This window comes from Emys orbicularis, chromosome 1 (assembly GCF_028017835.1).
Source record: "Emys orbicularis isolate rEmyOrb1 chromosome 1, rEmyOrb1.hap1, whole genome shotgun sequence".
Taxonomy (NCBI): Eukaryota; Metazoa; Chordata; order Testudines; family Emydidae; genus Emys; species Emys orbicularis.
The window spans coordinates 291,094,184-291,118,860 of record NC_088683.1 but is presented as its reverse complement, the minus strand read 5'-3'; the positions used below and the strand labels follow the sequence as shown (position 1 = coordinate 291,118,860).

The window sequence follows — 24,677 nt, the reverse complement described above, 5'->3', positions numbered from 1 at the left end:
ATTATAGTCTGGAGTTTTTCATATATTAGGAAAATCACTGTGCTGCTGGTCACTTTTTCAACCTGTAGTGCAATTGTTTTCTACTGTAACTCTTTGCTCTAAACAATATATATTACAAGTATGTATGTGAATACATACTGAATTGATACAAGGCAGTTTTTGATACTGGTCTGCTGCTATTTTCCAAATGTTACAACATAGAATTATATCAAGTCAATGTTAATAGGAGTTATACATTTCACAATATCCTTCATATTTCCATGCATCTTTCTGTTTGGGGGGGGAAACTGTAGCCATCTGATATACTGAAACTTCTAACAAGCTGAGCCTTTTGAAGCCATGGACAGGTGATAAAAGCCACCTCATGTCTAAAGCATCCCCAGGTCACAGCTGTCATACTCACTGTGATTCATTGCTGTCACAATCTGCTGTCCCTGCTTGTTGCTGCACTGCTTCTATTCATCCAACTCATGTATCTAAATATTCCATTACAAAAAGGACATCTAATGTTCATCTCATGTTTGAAAGGGCACAACACAAACTTCTGGAATTTAATTCTAAAGACTTGTGCTTAAACTGGCCATTAACAAATCTAAGGTGTCTGTTCACGTGTTCATTTCTCCATACTTCCCTTACAATTTTGTTTCTGTCTGATCTTCTTAGCAGTTTAGCATGGTTAAAATATTTGTTTATCATGTGGTCTCAGTTTTATTCCAACTTCTTATCAATTGGAAATGTAATATTGCCCAGTAATGGAATGGCATTTGAAGCTTTGTGAGTTTACAAATAACAACACTGACTGTGAACTTGGTGAATTGGAGGGAAAGGTCAGCAAGTCATCTAGGTTGGCACTGTTCACAAAATCAAGTGTCCTCTCCAAGTAACCAGGATGTTTATCATTTCAGGACCCAATATCTACCAGAATAATTCTGATCTCAGTTACAGCAGTGTAAGTCCAGAACAATTCTACTGAAGTTCATTGAATTAGCTTGTATGTACAAGAGTAGAAATTTGCCCCATTCCTTCCAATATTCAAAGACTGTGTTAATTAGAAAAAGGTAAACTTGTTTTGTCTAATTTCAAATAACCTCTGACATTTAGGTTAGAAAACTAAATTAAAAAAAACTACTCGGTTCACAATCCTCTTTAAGGCCATCTCCGGTCAAAGGCAAAGAGACAGAATGAAATGAAAGCTGGGGTGGAAAAAAAAGTGAAACAGGAAGAGAGAGAAAGTAAAACAAGAAAGCCTTAATATGTAAAGAAAGAAAAGAAAGGATATAAATTCTAATAAAAAGTAGTTTTCTGACAATTAATAATACTTTGTGATGTTCGTCCCTCTAGCATCAATATTAAGAAACAGAAACAGTAGTTTTGAGTTTTCCCACCTCACAAAATCACAAGTTTTAGACTGTATCTATTCTCACAATAGCACTAAGATATTATTTCTCTTTGTAGCATGCTACTGTACATACTCTTTACCTTGCCACTGCAGGGTGCTAGTAATATTTGTTCAGAGAGTTTGCCCTTTAACCACTACCTGCATGCGCCATAAAGGCACAAGCTAAAATCATAGAGTTTCTTTGCCTCCACTGGGGGCAGAGTAGACTGCCAGTAGCCATTCCCCCAAACAAATCCCCCAAGCTCCAAACCCTCCAAATACCAGCTGATACTCGTAAGGACAGGGAGAAATAATTTATATACTTAATTTTTAAATAAGTTGTTTTTCTGCAAGTGAGGCTAGAACAAGGGTTCTTAACCTTTTCTGAATCATGCCCCCCCATCTTGTTTTTTTCTTGGAGCCTCTCCTCCTTACAAAGTGAGGCTCTCCAATGTAGGGATAGCTCAGTGGTTTGAGCATTGGCCTGCTAAACCCAGGGTTGTGAATTCAATCCTTGAGGGGGCCACTTAGGGATCTGGGGCAAAATCAGTACTTGGTCCTGCTAGTAAAGGCAGGGGGCTGGACTCGATGACCATTTGGGGTCCCTTCCAGTTCTATGAGATAAGTATATCTCCAATCCAGATGGAAGTGTGGTCATTGATTCCAATCAAGGGGATTTTAAATAAATCAGTCCTTTGATCCTTCTGTCTGGGCATAGATGAGGAAACCTTTTAAATGCACATACAATAATAGTTTCCAGGGCAGTATTTCTCAGCTTCAGCATCAAAGAGTGCTAGTGAGCCATGCAACTCCATGCGCCAGGCCACAACTCCATTCACTGAAATTTGGCCTGGCTGCCCCTTCAGTTGTCTCACCAAATACAATACAAAGGCAGGTAGGGAGGCTATTTTGCTACTGCTCCTATGCCAAAAGCGATTTATAGTTTTCTTGCAATTTCACTGCAAACATGAATTTGCATTGAAATTTGACCTGGCCGCCCCAGGGTGGCCAGGACGAATTTGAGTGAATGGCTTTGACACCCCGTGAGTGAATGGAAAGTTCTGCTGCACCCCATGTGCAAATTTTAACCACTAGATTTAATAACCACACATGCAACTCTCCAGCAAAATTATCATGAGGGGCTGAGAGATGCTGTGATTCCATCTTTCCTGTTAGGATCATGGTAAAGTGTGCACCAGAAGGAAAATGGGTGTGTGAGGTAGGGTGACCAGATGTACTGATTTTATAGGGACAGTCCCGATTTTTCACACTTGCTATTTGGCTAGTGTGAGGGCTCACTCCATGACCATCATGACACAGCAGTATAAGAAGCATGTACAGCACTGTGATAGCACCATAATGCCACTACAGAGATATATGAAAGTTTTCGCTTCCATGATTATAATTACTTTCTAAACAATCTATATCCATAATATTAAAATAAACCGTGTTATACCTGCATATATTATCTGCCTATTTGTCACCTATTTACCATCTCTGATAGAGAAATATGGACTAGATGATGGGGCAGTATAAAACTTTTATCAGCATGAATCTGTGGAAGACAAATATATGCATCACATGCTCAGCAATTTATTTTATGTATATTATCTCTGCATGTGGCATGAGTACATATACAGGGACTGTCTGATGGTGTGATGCACACTGAGGAAAGTATACTGAGCTATGTGACCATTAGTTCTAATCCCAGATCACCTACGGAATGCTCTTACTATTTCTCTACACTTCACAATCGTTATTAAGTTAGGCCTAATGCCCCAACCTCAGAGTAGGCAATTATATTTCATTCATTTTACACATAAGATAATGCAGAGGTTGGAGCCATCATTACTGGGAACAAAACCCAGGATGAAACACCCAAATCTTACCAGCTTTCCCACATGAGTTTTTAAAAGAAATGGTCCAAATTATGTGCTTGTCCAACACATACTGACACAGTATGGATGTTTGTCCCTCTCTAGTGGCTATACCACAACCCATGCTTTAAGATCTGGGGATTTCAGGTTAAATCCCTGCAGATGACATAAAAATGTGTTGTTACACTTGGCTACACTAGGCCATATTCTGTTCCCAGAGCCACGAAGAGAACAGAGGAATTCTGACACCCAACATTCTAGTGCTCGTTCAGAAATAATTGTGTGACCCAGTGACAAAGTGTGTGTTGTGTTTTTCTCTATGGGCTGCTCCTCATAAAGGAGGATAGCATATCTACATTACCAGGACTGCTATAGATGAAACGGTAGAATGCTGTGCAGAGGATCTGAAAGCTCTAGTCTATTACATTCCATGTAGGTTCTTCTACTGCTCTCATCACCACAGTATCTAAGCACCTTCCGGTAGTGCATTAAGAGTGATGAGTAATGTGTCACATCTGGTTTGTTCTCTTTTCTTTCTTGTGGGCTCAAACTTGCCTGATGACCAACTGGGGCAGAGGGAATATATGCAAATTTATCTAGGCTACTCACACTCCTGTTGACATTATTTTATATAGCAAGCTATTATATTGAACTATGAATTTAGATGTTCTGTTAATATTTGTTTTATTACTGTATTTTTAGTGTCTGTATTTTTGTTAATGGGAGATGTTGCTTTAAGAATAGGGTGGGCCACAAATCACAGGGTTTGTCTGACAATGACTGAAGACAGTACCCTGACTGTGCAGATTCCTAAGAGGTCAGAATTTGATATGATAAACTTTACAGAAAACAAGCTTCATTTTTTAGGGTGTAACATTAACACATATTAGGGAACTGGAAGCCTCAGGACATTGCTAGTTACCCTTAGAGCCTTTTTCCTGTAGGTTACCAGCATGAATCCAGCTCACCTCAGTAGCGATTAAAAACTGCACCTATCTAATGAACATTTGGTGCTCCTTGTATGAGATGAATCACAGCTCCCACATCACAAACTCAGCACCACACTTTGCATAAATTGGCAGATTCAGCAGAGGCCAAGAACTTCACAGGCCATGGAGACTGAGCTGTCTCTGTGACTTGCAAAGGAAGGTCCCCCAAATCAGGATTGAGGCATGTTGACATGGTGATGTCTGGGGAAGGTTGCCCTGCTGCCCTGTAGATAAACCAATGGCTTCAGTAACCAGAGCTGCACAAGCATAAGAGCAACATTTTCAAAAGTGACTCAAGACCTTTTTTAACATGGAAATTCAGCCATAAGTCACTTAGGTGCTTTTAAAAATAACATAAATCCACATGTTTTTTTAAAGATGGCATAAAGAACAATATGCAAATTAGATATAACTATGCAAATTGTCTCATTAAATAATCTGCATAAAATGTCACATGGAGCTGCACAAAATTTGACAGTTATGATGAAGGTTTTAATAGCATGAATATAGGATGGCTGATTTCCTCTGGAATGAGTTATGCAGGTCACCCCACACACACACATAAAAAGGTCAAGATTTTTTAAAATATACTAATAATTTTCAAGTGACAAATGGAAAACTATTTGTCTTTAAGATGTCTCAAGTTAGGCCCCCCAAAATTGGGGCACTGAAAATTAGATCCCATCTGAAAAATCTTTGCCTTCGTTTGTAATGTGTTTCTCTCCCCAAATAGCTGGGGTGCAATTGAAAATAGGCTCAGGGATTGGAAAGAGAATGAGAAAGTGTTCTTGGGGTGGAAGTGTTTGTATTTAGCTGTCAGGGAGACAGACATCAATGTGTGAAGAGTCCGGCTGGATTAAAAAACTTGGTTTTAAAGACAAGATAGCCTGGCCTCATTTATTTGGATCCCCTTGATGCTACAATGTATTATCTTGCTAGCTATGGAATTCATGATGACACAGAGCAATATAAAGAGATTTTGGGGGGTGTAGAGGCTTTAAATTTATTAGTTATAGTTTTACTCTCCATCTAAGCCCCATAGAGTTACACTCATGGTAACTCGGCCACCCAGCTTTACAGAGTTTACTAACTACTTTATGCCAACTTGTTCAAGCTTAAAAAATAGAACATTTTCTTTTTGAATGTCAAAAACAGATTGAGATCAAATTTCCCATTGCTGTATATAAACTGTGATATTGTACTTCTGATAAAAAGTAAGGAAGACACAGACATGTTAAGGATGCAAAAAAACTAAGAACATTGGACATCATATTTCAAGACTCCCACATGAGCAAACAAAATGCTGTGTCAGTGAGTGTGTGCTCAATCATGTTCTCGATATCTTTATATTCATTAGCATATATCTATGTAATAAGCAGTGATCACTATGGAAATTTAGAAAATAAATGTAGGATGAAATATACACCTAATATGTCCCAGGGAACAGCTCTGGTATCATGTACCTTTTGCTAATTGCCATTCTAGTGAAAAATAAAACATACAGAAGGGCAGAAATCACCATGCTACTAGGCAGTGACAGTTAGCAGCATGAGTGAGATGACAGGGTAGATTCAAAATGGTCACCACCACTCCATGGCTGTTGTCTCAGATGTATTTGCATGCACCATGGTTCCAATGCTGATTTCTGCTGTCGTCATGCCTACCAAGACAAAAGATGCAGCCTAACTTTTAAAGCCATATATAGGCCTAGTCCTAATTGCCTTACTAAGGGTTTGTCCACACTGCATCACAGTGCAGACTATGGGGGTATGAACTGCAGAGTGCACCAAAGTGTTGTGCACTAACTGCCCTGTGTGGACATTGCTGGCATGAACTAAAAGGTATCTAGTTTGTGTTAATGTAATCCTCCTTCAAACAGGGTTACATTATTGTGAACTACATTCCTTTTAGTTTGTGCCAGCAGCATCAATACAGGGCAGTTAGCGCACAACACTTTGGTGCACTCCGCAATTCATACCCCCATAGTCTGCATTGCAGTGTGGTATAGACACAGCCTTAGTTTCTGACACCCTATTTACTCTCTCACTTTCTGAGGTTGCTGCATTTGATCCCAAATGTTTGCACGAATGATACAAGTTACATTGTCATTAGTGGTCCTGGGTCACTGGAATGCCTTACCTTTCTATCCACACAGTAATACAGATTTGGTGGCTTTTAAAGGAGTTTAAAATACATTTTATTTTTCTCTTCAAAGGCATTTGCAATTGTATAGTTCAGTATGATTCCAAGCTTCTCATGGCATAGCAAACAAGAAAATGAGGAAGTACAAGAACAGCGTGCTTATATCAAATATCTCCACAAATTCAGGTTCCTATAGGTCACTAAACCACCCAGAATGATAAAACTGTTAGGGCCCTTGTTTTGGGTTTGATAATTTTTTCTGAATTATGGGGATTGCGTTAAGGGGCAGATCTTCAGTGGATCCCTAAAATGCAATATAAAATTATGCATGCAAATCTGTTTTCTGTATACACAATGATGTGCCTGCAAAACTTGCACAGGCATTTATTTAAGAACTGCTGACAATCTGGCTCCAAAGTTTAGTCAAGAGGTAGGGTTGTAAATTTGAGGTATGCCAAATGTGAATGGACCACTTTAACCTGTAAAATAAGAAACCCACTAAATTGGAGGAGAAGCTTTCTAAGCCAGTGGTGGGCAACCTGTGGCCAAGGGACCACACACGGCCTGTCAGGATAATCCACTGGCAGGCCGCAAGACAGTTTGTTTACATTTGCATGGCTACCTGCAGCTCCTATTGGCCGGAAACGGCGAACTGCAGCCACTGGATGCTGCGGGTGGCTATGCAAATATAAACAAACTGTCCGGTGGCCCGCCAGTGGATTACACTGATGGGCCGTGTGTGGCCCATGGGCTGAAGGTTGCCCAGCACTGCTCTAAGCACACATTCATTATTTCTCATATATTCTGATCAGCTCATTTTCTCTTTAACCAAACAAGAAGATACTCTTTGTATCTAATTTATTAGAATCAGGGAAGAATAGCAGATAAAATGGAGATATCTAAGGAAATATCAGGTGAATCAAACTGTATAGTTTGAATATTAGGGGATAGAATACATGTATAATACAAGTAAAGCATCCTCCACCAATGAAGGCAGAAGACTCCAGGAAATCCACTGGAGACCTTGAGATGCGGGCCTAATTTAAGTGGGAAATACCCAGATGCTTTGTTGCTAGTTGCTATACTAATCCCTATGATGGACGGAAGTTATTAGTGTTCAGACTTCTGTACAGTGCTACAGTACTGGCCTGGTGGTTGTCAGGTCAGTACTCAACTCTACTAGACCTGTGTTCTATTGCTGAATAAGGCAGTGGTGAGAGTTCCACAAAGACACCATGCTCAGCACATGGTGAGGGAGCACCTCAAGATGTTCTTCAATTAATTTATTTAGTCACTCTAGTTCTGGCACTCAGACCTCCAGCTGGGAATATCTGACATAAACAACGGGATTGGTGTCATCTTGGGCCCACTGTAGTCAATGACAAAATTCTCACTGACTTCAATAGGGTCAGGATTTCATCTCCAGCTTCCTGGGAAAGTGCATGAGATCATTTTTGGCCATGGGTAGTCAGTATCTATATCTCATCTGACAAATGGCAACTTCAACTGTGGAACTGGAGCACTGATTCAGTACTCAGTATTCAGAATTTTCAGTTACCAACATAATACTCAGTTCCCAAAATCAATTCCTACAGTAAGTGGGTTTTTCTTTGGAGCCCTCCCTTCCAAACACTGACCAAGCCTTGCCTTTATGACTGCTTACCTTATGACATCTGATGAGAACAGTCTTACATTAATAATGTACCATGCTGTGAAGAAATTAATTTAGTATCACAGATATTTTTCTAGATGTTTACCTTAATAACAGATGTCTCGACTCTGGATGGGGGACTCTGTACTTGTGCTGCTGCTGCCATATTTGCAATGGTACTAAGGTGGTTCATCTGACTCATGGCCATTGTGACAGATGCTGGAGGTAGGCTGACAGGAATTAATGGGTGGGGCATCATCATAAAAGGAAGTTCCAGGCCTAAGAAAAAAAAACAAAAGGCAGGAAATATTGGTTTATAATGTTTTTTTTAAATATTGACTATTAGGAATATATTTTCTTATGAGCAAAATATGTTGAAATGCTTGGCACCAAATGTGTTAAAAAATGAACTCTTCCAACATTTCAGTATAGAGCAGTTAACATGAATCTGTTCACTTTTTGTACGTGTGTAATTCCCTCTAGTATCCATGGAGGTCTTATACGCACAGGGAGAGGCTAACAGACCTCTTAGTTTGTTCAGATCAGTGTAATGTTGTAGCATATCATTGCTAAGCAATTGTTGTTTGTTATATTGTCCATTTTAATACTTGCGGCAAGGTGTCTTAGCAATAATTATGCCACTGATGCACAGGTTAATAGCTATTTAAGTATTAGGTTTAGTATGTATGTTTTTATTTTTTTATGACTCCTACTTCCACTGCTGAATACTTTAATTAAAGTATTACAGTATTCACCACATTTTTTATTTTGCATAGCCTATTTAAGTAAACACAATAGAAAGACAGGAGTTTGAAAACTACTGATGTTAGTGTTGAAAGATGTCAACCCGTACCATTTGGCAGAAGGTGGTTCTGTTGAAGAGGGTTGAGAGGATGGCTAACTGGAAGGTTATGCTGTCCAGGCAAGCTGGGATGGTTAAAAGAGGCCTGTGATCCTTGGGTAGGGGGAGACTGAAGTTTTTCTTTATCCCAAGAACCATCACTGATGCCTGTGGGGAATGAATATAAATTATTTGGATGCAGGAAGATTTCAAATTTGCAATGTCTGAATTTGCAAGCAAGGCCACCAATTTAACCCATTTTGTGGTTGACAAATTAGTGTTTGTAATGTATGGGTTGGGCAAGGGGGAGGTTTTGTTTTCAGTCAATAGAAAGAAAAGCCACCTTTATAGATAGGTAAGGATAACATTTGGCGTTTATAGTTAGAAACATGAATTTATGGGTGTTAGGATTGTACTAGTTCACTTGAGAGGTATTTACACTTTGAATTCTTAATCCTGGGCTAGAAGAACAGTTTAAACAGTACAGTTCCAGTGAGAAATCAACAATGTATTTTAATGAATTGTAAATCTTTGTTATATTTACAGTTTTACTTATATTTCTGTAATTCTTAGTAAGTAGAATTGGAGAGAAATATAACAATTGTTTTATATGTGGTAGAGGGTGTTCGCTTGTAACGTTTTCATTGTCTGACTATGGCTATATTAATTATGTTCATATTTGTTCTTAAATTTTGGTATTAAAATAAAATTAGACAGTAATTAAAATTTTTACTCACTGATGGCATCAACCAACATGCACTCTTGTGTATGGGTAACATATTGTAGTATTAGATAGTTAATTTATATTTCATTCAATTCAATATAAGAAATTATGAGTCCAATCCTGCAAGTCCTCTACTTGTGGAACCCCACTTGGAGCAAGAAATGATTTGGAACAATATATACTGACTATAAAAGTATTTTACGTATCTGAGAAAACAGATTTTTCACTACAGTGAACATCAGCACTTTTCAACATAACACAGTAAAACAGAATAACACAGTTAAAGAATGTTATCTGTATTTCATTTATATGAAAAAGTTATTGATTTCTACATTATGGAAGTGTACTTTAAGTGACCTCTAAACTGAATAGGTCTTTAAAAAACTATATGTCACTGAGAAGATATATAATATGCTGCCCAATCTTGAACTTCTTAATCAGAAAGCTCCAATGACTTCAGTGGGACTATATATATGAAGTTCAAGATTGGGCAGCATATTAAATGTATTCATACACTCATTTCATATGTTCCCCAATCTTGAACCTTTAAAGATTATATTAACATGTATTTTGCGCAACTTTTCATAGTACTTTTCACAATTATCTGATCAACAGTAGGGACCCTCTAATTTCCATTGACTTTCATAGGAGTTTCATTAGCCCATTAGCCTTACCATTTTAAAAAATACTTTTACATGAGATGACAAAAGCACAAAAGTTGGTCAAATTCCAATTTAATTTCTTTAGATTTATTAAAAACCTCATTGTAAAAGCTATATAAAACATAGTTTATAATGAAAAAATACTCAATTATGGCCATGATTTTCCTTCCCCTGCTACTTCATGAAGACAGTTAAGGTTCAATATAAATTCTAACTCATTAGCTCAATACTGTCTAGATCCCAGTGTAAATTGTTCAGGAGTAGGTAATGAAAATTCAGTCCAAATTCTCCAGCAGTCGAACAGAGCAATTTTATTAAACAATGAAAAGAATCAATTAAACCAGATATCTTTATTGTCTTTATCCTCTTTATCATTTTCCAAGAAATTCTGACAAACTTTATGAAATGTTTATAGTCAGTTTAAGACTGAGCTGGCTAACACAAGACAGATCCTTAGGACTTGAGCTTCATCTCTCATAGGTGGGCATATCACCAAGCATTTTTGGAAAGTCAAATATCTCTGCACAATAGGAAGACCACAGGTGAGACTGAGTTTTCAGTCATTATTTGGAAAAATAGCTTGCTTATTCTACCTTTGTTTTCCCTAGTTTATTTCCCATAGTATCTGCTTATTGCAATAATGACAAATACACTTCCATCCTGTATGTTCATTTAGTGAAGAACCTGACTGATAAGAATAGATTCAGACCCTTAATATCTCAATTCTCTACCTGTCTACACCCACTGTAACTCTTGTTGGAACTCAAGATTTGATTTATCTTTGATCTTCCTAAGCCCCAAATAAGATTCCATAGAAAAAGAAATACAAGAAGAAAAGAAGACAATACAGATTTTTGTAAAACTTAATTGAAACCTGAATCAAATTACTCCAATTTTATGTAAAGTTCTCATATTGCCAACAAGTTCACTTTTTAATAAATCCTTTCTACTGATTTTTTTCCACTTCCCCACCAAAACCAACTGTTAGTTCAGATTAAAAAAAAAAAGACAGATTTGTTAAGAAAAAATGCAATTTCTTTTTGCCAAAATGTAATCTTTGTTGTAGGAAAGTAGAAACAAATTGGGGGAAACATGTTAAGGTTTTCACTCTACAAGTGGTGGGAAGGTTTCAATATTTCATAAACATATCGCTCATGATAGGGTCAATTTCATGTCTGGCCCTGTCTAGCTCTGGGGTTTGAGGTGAGGATGGATAGAGACCTGCAGATCTGTGGATATCCGCTTTATATCTGCGGATATCCGCGGACCATGTTTGTAGGTCATGGATCGGATGCGGATACAAATTTTGTATCCACACAGGGCTCTAAGTATGGAGTCATAAGTAAGTTACTACAACTGTTATATTCTTTCCTGACTTGCCCAGAATTTAGCAAGGTCAGTCATAGGATTTCTGGTTATGGCATTTCATATGTAGTCAAAGATGAGAACTTCTGCATTTGAGTGCACCTTATACCTCAGCAAAACCTGTACCCATTGTTTTCAGTTTCCTCAAAACCGATATTGTAATGAAATAAAGGAGGCACTGGTATTAAAGGTAGTGCTTAGTCAGTGACTGATACTTTGATACTTGGAATCTGACATCGTCTGCCAAGATTAGTTTACAATCAAAATGACTCATAGCCAGTCTCCAACCCATAACATTAGAAACCACTTACAAGGTACAGCATCTTGCACTCTTAAACATCTGTGAGTGGACAGGCATAGATACAAATAGCAAACACTGGCCATTTGCTGCATTTTTGTTATGGTAGTTAAGTTCAACAGCTTTCCTCCCAGAAGAGATAGTTATTTTCATTTATGTCTAAGTAAAATAAATGTTAGCCCTCAGACAGTACTCACCCTCTGAACAACAAAGTGCAAGCTGCCAATTCAGTTGTTTTTAAAAAATTGATTTAAAAACCATACAGTGGTTTCAAAAAGCTTTAAAAAATCTGTTGCCTTTTTCCTCCTTACTTGTTGCCCTGCTGGAGGCTTATGTTTTCCAGTTTCCATCAGTGGTTGTCAACTCTTGGTAATAGGATTAAGAGCTTGGACACCTGATATCCCTGGGTGCTGTAGTTCACCCTCATAAAAGCTGTTTGCTTTAAATTGAGAGAAAATCAGTTTTTAGTGGCATAATTAATTAAATTATGCAAATTTCCAGATTCAGCATAACACTTTGTGAAACGACAACTGGTAGCTCCACATTGCATTTTGAGCTGCATTTCAATTGATGCAGCACTAAAGTGACCACAGAGTAGTATTTTCAAAGCTTTTCTCCACAGAGGATCCAATGCAGAAATGTGGATGCTGAACAAGTCCCATACATGGGCACTGATATAGGCTCTTTGGTAGCCTATATATTTTATGTGCCCAAGTGTCATCATAAGCATTCAGAATGTGGAATTTGAGTTCCTAAAGTAGATGACCACATTTAAAAACTGGGTTCAGTATGTTTCGTGTTCCCAGAACATTTTCCATTTGACTGGTAGAGCAAAAAATATGGTGCTATTTGTTATCATAGAATATCAGGGTTGGAAGGGACCTCAGGAAGTCATCTAGTCCAACCCCCTGCTCAAAGCAGAACCAATCCCTAACCCCTAAATGGCCCCCTCAAGGATGGAACTCACATCCCTGCTGATCCTTTTTTAGTCCCACTAATCCCCAAAACAAGACCACAGTTATCTTCCATGTTCCCTGATACAGGCTATTTCTCATCAACAAGCAATCACCAAATGAGGCATTTTATATCAGCTACATTGGGTCATTTATCTGAGGCTTGATTCCTGCCATGCTATATGTTCACTGGAAACTGCTCATAATCCATGTGCTAAAAGTTGGGAATCTTATCATCCAAATTAAATACTTGGTTCTCCTTCTTTAGACTCTGACTCGTTGTATGCATGCCACTTCACCTCTGTGTGATTCCGTTTAACCTGCTGAAGTTGGCTATAATACTTATCCACCACTCAGGAGTTTTATGAGACTGCATGTCTGTAAAGCATGCTGAGATTTTAGATAAAGGTGCTATATAAACTAAAGTATAATGAAATACCTGTACAGAGACCATCAGACTTCAATAGCATCTCTTTTGTCCCATGTCATTGGAATTGAAAAACAGTAACGTAATTACTGTCACTACTGACACTATATAAATGTGCAACATTTTCAAGGAAGCAAATACTATGGGATGGGGAAAAATGTTTCCCAAGATTCCTGTGGAGCATATTGAACTATGATATTCTTCCTCAGGTAGCCAAATGTGCTCTCTCGACATGCAGCCCCTATTAATTGCTAATATGGAGGATAAGGAGCTTTCAAAGGACTGTCAAAGCCAGAATAGAAATAGCATTCTCTGTATTACATCTTCTTCAGCACTGCCAACCACCACAGACCAGGCAGAGCAACTCTGGAATATATTGTTTATATAAGAGTGACTCTTCAGATGATTCTGGGGTAAATTAACTTGAAAATGAAATATCAAAAGAGTAATGTGTGGACTGTCATACTTCAACTACAACAGTGAACACTTTCTTGGCAGAAAATGAAATCAATTGGACAGTCCTTTGCCATACTAATTTTAAAGAAAAGAATCTATTGAACAGTTTCTGCTTCAGAACAATATCATAGACATCTACCTTCCAGTGTCTGTCCTGAAAGACATGTTATTTCTCCAAAGGACAAGATGAGTGAAAAAAACAAGACTGCAAGACTGAAAATTGAAAATGTGGACATTTTTACTTAACCGACCTCTTATCCTGTCTACTTTTTTTGGCTATAGATCCTATGCTAGCCCTCTATCTTCTCTCATTAATTCTGCAGAGTGTAGTTTTGAGTTGGTTTGATCTTAAAATCTAATAAGACTCAGGAAGTCTGCATAAGCACCTAATGTTTGCCAGAATCAAAGATCCTAACATGGTTAAGCATGCACATCCCTACTTACAAGACAAATTAGGATATAGGTGTGTATCAGTTGAACTGAGTGCACGTTGGTGGCTTTTCTAACAATGTGATGTTATTAAATTTCACTTCTGATCACACAGACAACACAATAAAAAAATCTATTTTTCTCATTTTATCTAATTTGCATTTTATTGCCCATATTTTGCTACTTTTAATTTCTCCATTGACAGTTTCACTACTACTAATCTTTCACACCACTTGCTCTCTATTCTTGTAGTGTATTGCAGTTAAATGAAAAGATCAGCTGTATCTAGCACATCCTTAAAAATCGCAAGTGCCTAGTATGAAAGACTATAATAATTAGATCATTCCAGATCTTGTCGGGCTTTTTCTAAATCAGGCTAAGATTTTAAAGCAAATTTGATCAGCATCTAGACTTTTCTTGCTTTTCACAAATCTACTCATATGAGAGCTGAAATGATACACTATGGAAACGAAAAGCAAGAGAATGACCTCACCGCACATTAAGCAGCGCAGGCCGTTGTCTGGCTTGTTGGAAAAAATGTGTGCCCCTTTAAGGGCCAGAGAGCTGAGGGAGTGACTTTCTGCTGCAGCTGCATATCAGCTCAGTGTGGGGACACTGATCCATCCCACCCAGGTGACCGGAAGAGAGAGCCGGTTCAGGAAAAGCCCTTTTTTACCTAGACCAGATGGAATAGCATGCACCCTCTCAGTATGGAAGTGGTGAAATACTGGCGTTTGTCAGGAGTCGCTGGGGGCATTGCCCTAATTGCTTCTTTCTTTGGGGGGCTAGGAAGGAAGTTTTCCCTCACTGTCAGATTGGCCTAGGCAAAGTGGGTTTTTTTCACCTTCCCCACAGTGGGTTTGGGGGGCTTATTTGGGGAGAACATGAAACGGGAGTTAGGCTATAATGTCAAAACTAATTATGTAAACGTTGGGTGGATGTCCAGTGTAGGTACTCTGCAGGGAAGAGATACAGTGATCACATAAAATACATTGGTAAAGGATTTAAGGGAAGGATGGTGAGGTCCCAACAGCTGGTTGGGTGGGGACCAGAATGGGTAAGGGGGAGCATAGGCGCCGAGTTTCTAATCTGCCGGGGGGGGGGGCAGCTCTGCCCAGGCCCCACCCCCACTCCTCTCCTTTCCCCAAGGCTCCACCCAGTCCTGCTTCTTCCCAACCCCGCCCCCACCCTGCTTCTTCCTGCCCCGCTCTGCCTCCTCCCCACCCAGTTCTGCCCTCTTCTCTGAGCACGCTGCACCCTCGCTCCTCCCCCAACCCTCCAGTACCTCCTGACACCACGAAACAGCTGATCCGCAGCAGGCGGTAGGCGCTGAAAGGAAGGGGGAGGTGCTGATCGATGGGGCCCACCAGCGGGCAGGAGGTGCTGGGGGGAGAGGGAAGTTCTGGTAGGGGGGCTGCCATTTCTTTCCTGTGGGTGCTCCAGAGTCGGCACCCATGAGGGGGAGCGCTGATGGAAGCCTCCCAGATAGCTACTGAAATAATTATGGAATTACCTGCTCTGAACACTTTTGTCTGCTGGGTACTCCCAGACAATTAAAAATAAAGTTGCGGCCTAATTAACCCATATCCAATGTCTCCTGTCCTTCTTCCAGCATAGCCAGACTACTTCTCTGTTGACTGACATATTTCACAGACCTTTTCCCTTCCATAATCTTTGCTTTAGAGATTTTTGTGACTACTAAACCACTACCTAGTCCTAGAAGCTAATATAGACTATGGAACAAGGATCACTAAACCTAAACAAAAAGAAAACCTACAAATTTTAATACTGTGCAGAACTCCTATATCCACTGGCATGTGGCTAAGCAACTTACACCTGTAAAAGTGGACTTCCTAGGCCAAAGCTGCCTGTGCAACCTTAATTCAACCCCCTTGTGCATATCTATTATTATACAGTCTTTTAATTAAATGATCACACACTATTTTTTCCACAGTTTCCCATTTGTAAAATGGGAATGTAATAATATCATATTACCTCACATGGGTATTGTGCAGATAAATATATTAATATATGTAAAGCACTCAGAACCATATTATCTGAGTATTATAGAAAAGCCCATGAGGAAAATTAATGCCTCTGTTCAGTACAGTGTTTAAATAGTGCTCAGTAAATAAGAGCTACATACTGAATGAGGAGGATAAAAAGAAGTATTGAATAACTACCCAGCAGTGGGCAACACCCATCCTGTGAACTCAATGAGGCAGAAGTCCTGTGGAAAAAAATGGTATGGGATGCTGTAATTAAAAACTGTGCCATGATGCATATGTGCACAAGGGGTGTAAATTAAGATTTTATGGGCAAACAATTCTGCCATTTTCTAAAGTTTGGATGCTTGACTTTGCAACCTTAACGTTATTTTAACATAGATTTTATTTGTAGTGTGACAAAGTTCCTCCTCTATCTTGGTGGGTCCTGCGCTTATTGGCAGATTTTCTTGCCTCAGAGATTCACCATGTGGGTTGGGGAACAGCCCAGAGACCTTCCCCTCTGGGAGAACCCACAGTCCAGGTCAATTGGGAGGTTTGGGGGGGAACCCGGGCCCGCCCTCTACTCCAGGTTCCAGCCCAGGGCCCTGTGGACTGCAGCTGTCTATAGTGCCTCCTGTAACAGCTGCATGACAGCTACAACTCCCTGGGCTACTTCCCCATGGCCTCCTCCAAACACCTTCCTTAGTCTCACCACAGGACCTTCCTCCTGGTGTCTGATAACGCTTGTGCTCCTCAGCACACCCTTTCACTCTCAGCTCCTTGCACCTCTTGCTCCCAGCTCCTCACACACGCACCACAAACTGAAATGAGCTCCTTTTTAAAGCCCAGGTGCCCTGATTAGCCTGCCTTAATTGATTCTAGCAGCTTCTTCTTAATTGACTCCAGGTGTCCTAATTAGCCTGCCTGCCTTAACTGATTCTAGCAGGTTCCTGATTACTCTAGTGCAGCCCCTGCTCTGGTCACTCAGGGAACAGAAAACTACTCATCCAGTGACCAGTATATTTGCCCTCTACCAGAGTCCTGTACCCCACTATTCATATAACAAACTGCCACCTACTGGTTTATTTTTTTCACCTATTCAGTATATACCTGTAACACTCAGCTCTCAAATCCTGGACCTTCAGTCATTAAATGGAATCATACCTCAAGAATCCATTTGCTGTTTCTAAGTCATACCATTAACATTTACAATAGTAGTAATACTATAGCTAAGTTGTAACTACATTGAAAACATTAGAGCTCATTGTCATGTGTCCACAATGTGTTTCTGTTGGCTTCCTTTTGCCTTAAGTCCCTTTCTTCACAACACCTCCCCAAAAAATATGATTGGTATTCCATTATATGAAGGAGAAAAGGAAACCTTAAGTAAGGTTCTTGAGTCCCCGGTTATTGCTTTTGGACTGCTGCAATTAGTATTATTGTGCTCATATGTAGGCTTCTGTTTTCTCAATTGATATTTCATATTTCAGTGAGACAAAAACTTTAGCCTCTCTCACTAATATCAGTTTATTCCATATACACTGAGTAATGTAACTTGGTGATATATACAGGCATGTGTATGAGATCATGCTTTTCACATTTAGTGCTTCTGTAAATATGAACATCACCACTTTCAGACTGGGGTTCATTACAGGCATTTTCCCAATTACGTGCGTGTACTTCTTATTACTGTTTCCATTTAATCTTTTCAGCCCAAAATCCACTTCTGAAATATTAGTAATATGTAATACCAACATTTTTGTAAATATGTAGCACTTTTCATCCAAGGGTCCCAAAGCACTTGATAAACACTGATGCCTTTGAGTTAGGTAAGGGATATAAGGATCGCTTCACACACCACTGGAATGGAGTGAAGGGGTGTGCATGACAGCTTTGTAACAGTGCACTGGAGTATTTCACAATTGCTTAGAGCCCCCCTGTCTCCTTTTTACACCTTGGCAACACTTTGTTTGTCATGTCAAGAAAGAAAGTATTGAACTGAACTGAACTGAATACTATGTTGAATTTAAAATGCATGGCAATGTAGCTCAGGAAAACTATAACGTTCTGTATTAGAATTCTGGTGGAATGGGATTAATGCTACTATTCTTATAAAAAGTGCTATGAAACTTTTACAGCCTGATCCCTAATTCATCAAAATCAACCAATCTTGTCATTGACATCAGTGGGCAATGGGTCAGTCCTTTAATGAGTGTAAGTGATTGGAACGGGACCTTTGTTTTAACTCTCTTCTGAAAAATGGCACCTCCAATGGCAAAGTGAGCCCTGATTCCATGCTAAGATACTATTAGTTATTTAGTTTTGTGCTTTACAGATACAAATGAAATCCCTGCCCCAAAGGCAGCCAAGTGCATGTAGGAATGAGAGGGGTTGAAATGTAACATAACGGTAAAGTGATTTAGCAATTAACTTTGCCTCACATTCTGTCAATTCCTTGGACTTTTTTTTTTTTTTTTAAATTCTGAGTAAGGTTGCCCCCCACCCATCCCCCAACATCTCCTAGTTTTTTATTTTGGAAGGAGCCTGACCCCAGTGGACTCATCACTCCCCTCCATACTACCAGGTGTCACCTATAACATACTTGAAGAAAACCAAAATCTAATCAGATGAATCCCACAGAGGCCTCAAGGCAGCTGATGATGGAGGTTAAGAAGTCTCCTAATCCACTGGGCTGGAACATGGTGCTCTAGCCTCTCCTGCCCAGACCAGCTCCTATGAGACCAGAACTATGATTGTCCCGAGACCTTGTGTGGAAAACAGATAATTTTTTTGTACCAATCACAATTAATAAACCCATTCAGAGAGGAAAATAAAGGCAGAAATAGGTGTGCATGTACAATATTACGGGAAAGCCTGTTTATGACTAATATGTTGGCAAATTTGCTAACAATTGTTCGTTTCTATATAAAATAAAATATGACTGTAATGCTGCCAAGGTCAGTGAAATTTTATAATACATGCCATTTAAGCAAGAACAGAAGCAGTGTTAATTTTAGATTGTATGTTCCTCAAGGCATGGACCTTGATCTACAATATTTGTAAACTGCTATGTTTTTCTGTATTGCTGCAGAAAAATGAAATATAGCTGGTATGCCTGACTTTTCCAGATAGTTTTGGAATAGTTTTGCAATTCTGAATTATTTACTTGTACCTATTCAAAAGGGATCTCTTGCTTTTTCCCAAAAGAACTTCCTAGTTATGGACTGAAGAATCTTCTACCTCACACAAGTTTATCCTAGTTTTATGGGGGGGGAGGGGGAGACTGAGAACACTGATTTCCAATAAATTAAGGAAAGCTTCATTTTCCCTCTTTTAAATCATATAATACATACACATGCAGATCCTGTATTAGCAGGACCCCCCACCCCCACCCCCCAGAAAATCAAGTCATTCTCTGTCTTTTAGGTATTGGAGTAGCCTGTAGTTATTTCGGGAAGTGACATTATAACTGGCAGATAGTGACTAACTGACTTTTGGAATACAGATTTTTGTGTTGTGTTTAGTTTATCATTCACTGGAAGGCCTAGACTATAGACAGCATTCTACACCTGTTGCAGAATTTAGATGGAATAAATGGGCTAAAGGCATTAACATAACCCAATCACTGTCCAACATTAAACAAATGTAAACAAGGTCTGGGGCTTGCTATACAGAGACCTCAATCTGCTTAGAACCCTGGCAAACATACCAGTAAAAATCTTTTTAACTTTTTATTAAAGATACAGAAGAGAAGGAAATCAGTTAAACAATTTAAATGTAAATATTAAATAAGGCTTTCCTATTAACAACAACCCTTGTTCTCTTTCCCCTTTAGCTATGGACAGTTTTTAGAAGGAAAAACTCTCTGCTGTTTGACAGTCTCTCAGATGGCATCAAAGATGGTAATAACTGTCCTTCTGGGGAAAAGAGAAGAAGTTAGTTGAGATGGGCTGGAGATGTCATTGCTGTTGTTGTTATTGTTGTTAAAGTCTGATCTCAGGAGGAAAAGCCCCCTTGTTTGACAGTCTCTGAGGTGGTATCAAAGATGGTAATAACTGTCATCCCAGGTAGTGTTTGGGAGCCAGCTGGAGCTGGTAAGGGTGGCAATATCATCTGGGTCCTTCTCTCTGGCCCATTCTGGTCAGGACACTGCCTAGGATCAGGATGATGAAGGCTCGGGTCCCAGAAACAGTGGAGGTGGCAGCCATTATGATGAAGCTCACTCTAGTAACCTGGCTGTTCTTTCCATCTCTTCTTTTTTTTTTTTTTTTTGGTCTTTTGTACTTTCCCCACAAAATCTCTTTAAAGGTCCAAAAAAGGGAGTGATGGGGGAAATTGCCCATCCCCTCATGTTTTTGTTCAACAATTAAGCCTAATATACAACTCACCAATTTTGGCTCATTAACTTTTGGCTCCACATCTCCTGTTTTTAACAAGTAGGGTTTCAACACAGTCTTTGAATCATATCAACTTGCCTTTTTGTTTTTTAGACTAACTCAGTTATTCTGCTTCCTTTTCATACCTTTTCCCATCAACGTTTGTTATTAGAGGTTATTGTGACATCTTATGAATTTTCACATACTTTTTACAGTTGAGCTCACAATTCGGGTAAATCTGTAGGCCCAATTGTCACAACACACTTACGGAATTCACAATTCATTCTCAAAATACTGATCTCTTTTAAACTCTCAGGCTGAAATCCTGACTTCACTGAAGTTAATGGGAGTCTTGCTATTGACTTCAGTGAGGCCAAGATTTCACACTAAGCGTTCTGTTGCACCCTTTTACCCACTGCTTAGTCCTATTTTATTATTCCTAAATTAATCTACTATTGGCTAAATTTTCTAATTTTCACAAAAGATTTATTTGGTAAATGGTTTATTATTTACTTGAATCTACTATATTGTGCAAAGTTTAAAAAATGCAGTTCTCTCTTGATTTCCACAGATTCCCCAGGCAGCCTTCAAGACTGACACCATGTTAAGGTATTTGAACATTTTTCAAGCAGCTTGTTCTGAACAGAACGCTTTAAAAATTCAAAAAAGGAGTACAGATAGCAAATGTAATTTCTTTCATAGTTACAAAATGCAAACTCCAAGTGTTTTATCCTAATGAATAAATGAGTTTGTCCTTTATGTATAAAATATAGTTTGTGTTTGTTGCACTAGTTTTTTTTTAATAATAGATGAATTTTAGGTTTGCTTCAACAGATTCAATAAAGTGTGATTAATTTGGTTTTTCAAAAATGCAAACTAGACATTACTATATTACTTTGCAAAATGCACAGCTTGCAACATTATTGTCTCAGTGGGATCTTAAATTGAATTGTAAAATGTGTCTTATTTCAAGTTTGATTTATGTAAGAAATTGTAGTGGATAATGCCCTTTTTGAAGTTTCGGTGCTTACTGTGAAGAAAAAAATAACTAAAAATCATAGCATCTTTATCATTATTCGATATTAGACTGAAAACAATCATATACTGATCCCACATACCATATTTGATTCACTGAATTAACTTTTTTTGAAGTTTCCTATAATGATAGATTACATAACGCATTTTTGACATGTCCTGTGATTTTATTGTGATATTCTTAGTAATTACCAAATCTCTTTTTCTCTAAAAAAGCTTTCCTGTGCCCTGAGAATTAATCTATGATACCATTTAACTTGGCTTTTTGAAGTAAATATCACTAGATAAAAAGCCAGCTGGTTCTGAATAATGGGCTACTTGAATGAATGTATTAGTGTTTGAAAATGAGAATACAAATCTTCTAAAAAGATTAATTTCCATAAGAAAGATAGCACACAGATCTACAAAAGAATAAATTCAAAACATAATAAACTGGCAGAAAGAAAGGTAGATTAAAGTAAAGGCAGCAGCACCTTGTTATTGCAGCTGTTGTATAGCAATGATTCTGTATCAATTACAGCATTTCATAGGTACAGGAGGGACTGTTCAAAGCTTTCAGTATAAAGCCTGAGTCTGGAATACAGAGTACACCATATGTAATAACTTGAGTGATTAATTTTTGTACAGAACATAACTTTCGTTCCTAACAATCAAGTCTTCAAGGCAAGTTACAAAGAGGCTCTCTGACTGCAATGTGAAAAGCTAACAACAGTTTTGTTTGTTATTAAAGATTTGGATATGAATTTATCTTTATCATGAAAAGAGCTCTGCTTTATCACAGCACACAAATGCTGACATCATCAGGGAAAGTGACTGTTGCTGTCCTATGGACTTTATTTTCAATATCCTGTTTCAAAATATGTTTCCCTGAATGTGACTAGGATCTGTTCACACAATTACTTTGACCAAATACTAATGAAAACAAACATTGTTGATGCCTCTCAGTCATTTGATTTCTGTAAACTAATTATAAAACTATGTGGTTTTAAATTATACTGGGGCAAATTCAAAAGTCAGTGACAGTTTTTCTGATGATGGATTTGATCCAGCTCCCATACAAATGAACAGGAAGTTGGTGCTGATTTGCCTAGGAGTTACACTCCATCCTAAAAAAGTAAAATCTGCAGGATTTGGGGAGTGGAATGGGAGAGGTGGTACAGTATATAAAATATCTAAGTTAAAAAGAAGACACAGATTGCAAATTCAGGGATGCAAAAGAAAGGAAATGTCCAAATACAGTTGCCTGTGCAACTGTAAATCTGCTCTCTTGTGCATATGCATTTCAATAGTCTTGCCCAACATCCCAGAGAAAATCCATAGCAGAGCCAGGAATAGAAAGAAGCTCTCCTAGAACTCAGTCAAGTGTTTTAACCACAAATGAACATAGCAATAGTAGGCTGTTATCCTCTATGTAGACCAGCCACCGGTGTGGGATGCAACACACACATTGTCAGTTGGAGTACAAAGGTGACAATCAGGATTTTGGGGTTCTGTTTCTTGGGGAGCATGATCTATTAGTTACAGAAAGCACAGACAAACACAAACATTTATTTAGAAAGGCAGTGTAACTAAGTGGGTGACAGAGTCAACCATATTAGAACACAAAATCAAAGTCTAACCCCTACTGTAGCCCTTGTATGCCACTGGAGTAGAATAGAGAGGCCAACAGAGGTCAGAGCAGCCCTAGGTGAATTTCTCCCAAAGGGAAGCATAGTGGGATTGTTGTATGTATCCAAGTGCTATATTGAGGGCAAAAGGAAGAATATCCAGAGCCTTTCTGTACATTGCAGAAGCACATCCAAGGCAGTTTAGTAAGCTTGCTATAAATCAGAGTATCCTTGGAAGATGCTCTAAATTATTTCAGAACAGCCCAACATCTGTAAGGCCGAAAGGAAGTTTAAAGCCACCTTTCCTATCTTTTGTAGGCTGTATCTTTTATACTGCGAGGCACAGAACAGAATCTGGCACATAACATCTAGTCCCAGCTTTGCCAGAAGTGACCCTGCACAATCTCTCATTTACCACATCTATAAAATGCAGGTGAATTACATTTGCCTTCCACCTAAAGTAGGGGTATGAGGCCTTGTTCAACATTGAGGGCTACAAAGTGCACAAAATTATTAAGCTCAGTCACCAGTGCAGCTAAGACTAAAACTCATGGCTTCCAACCCAGTACTCCTTCCTACCTCTAATCTAAAAGGTCAATGGAGCCAAGAAGCATGCTTAGTACAGTAGGAGCTCTGGAACATGTAGGACTGGAGCATGCTTAATGCAAATAGAATGGAGATTTCAACAGCAAGCTTCTAAACAAGCTTCTACTGAGCATGTGCAAATGCAATCCCCATTGTTAATCAAATTAATGGAAAAACTTCAATGGGAGAAGCATCGAGTCAAAAGACTTGAATCAGATGTGCACAAGAGCTGTGATGACACATCTTGAAGATTATAGTTTCATCTATGATTTTCGTTTGCTAGATCAGATAAACTGCAAGATTTCTTTATAGTACATTGCAGACCTCATCTTCAGGATGAAATAAGCGTAAGTAATTAGAGAATATCTGAAATAAACAGATGAAACTAAAAGTTTATTGCTAAGATGTTTAAATATGAAGGTAAATGTCTGTCATAATGAAACCGGAAAGAACGTATTGACATTACAAACACAAATATTTCATCCGCAGAAATTCAGTTGTGTTTATTCTAAAAAGATGTTTCTTTGTAGCCTGTGTTAAAATTAGCTACAAAATGTTTACAGGATTTTTTTGATAGTAACTCAAGAATTTTTTTTATCATGCTACTTCAGGAAAGCTGCTTTTAGTTAAAACATAAAAATGGTAGTTACAAGGTTTCTGCAAACATAGCTGCCATTCCATTAAGGGAATGGCACTGCAAACAGTAAATAGTGGCCCCAAGGGAAATGTAAGTATTGATTTTATTACTATGTTGGTTGGTTTGTATTTGCAATTGTCAACTCTAATTTTAGGCTGTGCATTAAGTATCCTTATAACAGCTTAAGGAAAAGAACCAATATTAATTAGAAAATATTGATAATGTTTTTATAAGTCTTAGATTTAGTGCATGCAAAG

The 24,677-nt window shown here is 38.5% G+C and overlaps 1 protein-coding gene across 1 annotated transcript in view; it reads right to left on the bottom strand.

Moving 5' to 3' along the window:
* The window catches only part of DACH1 (dachshund family transcription factor 1), a 432,844-nt gene that overhangs the window by 112,128 nt on the left and 296,039 nt on the right, over positions 1 to 24,677 (bottom strand). The window contains exon 4 of the mRNA XM_065414734.1: positions 8,144 to 8,316. Within this exon, the coding sequence (XP_065270806.1) occupies positions 8,144 to 8,316 (173 nt within the window). The remainder of the gene's footprint in view (positions 1 to 8,143; positions 8,317 to 24,677) is intronic.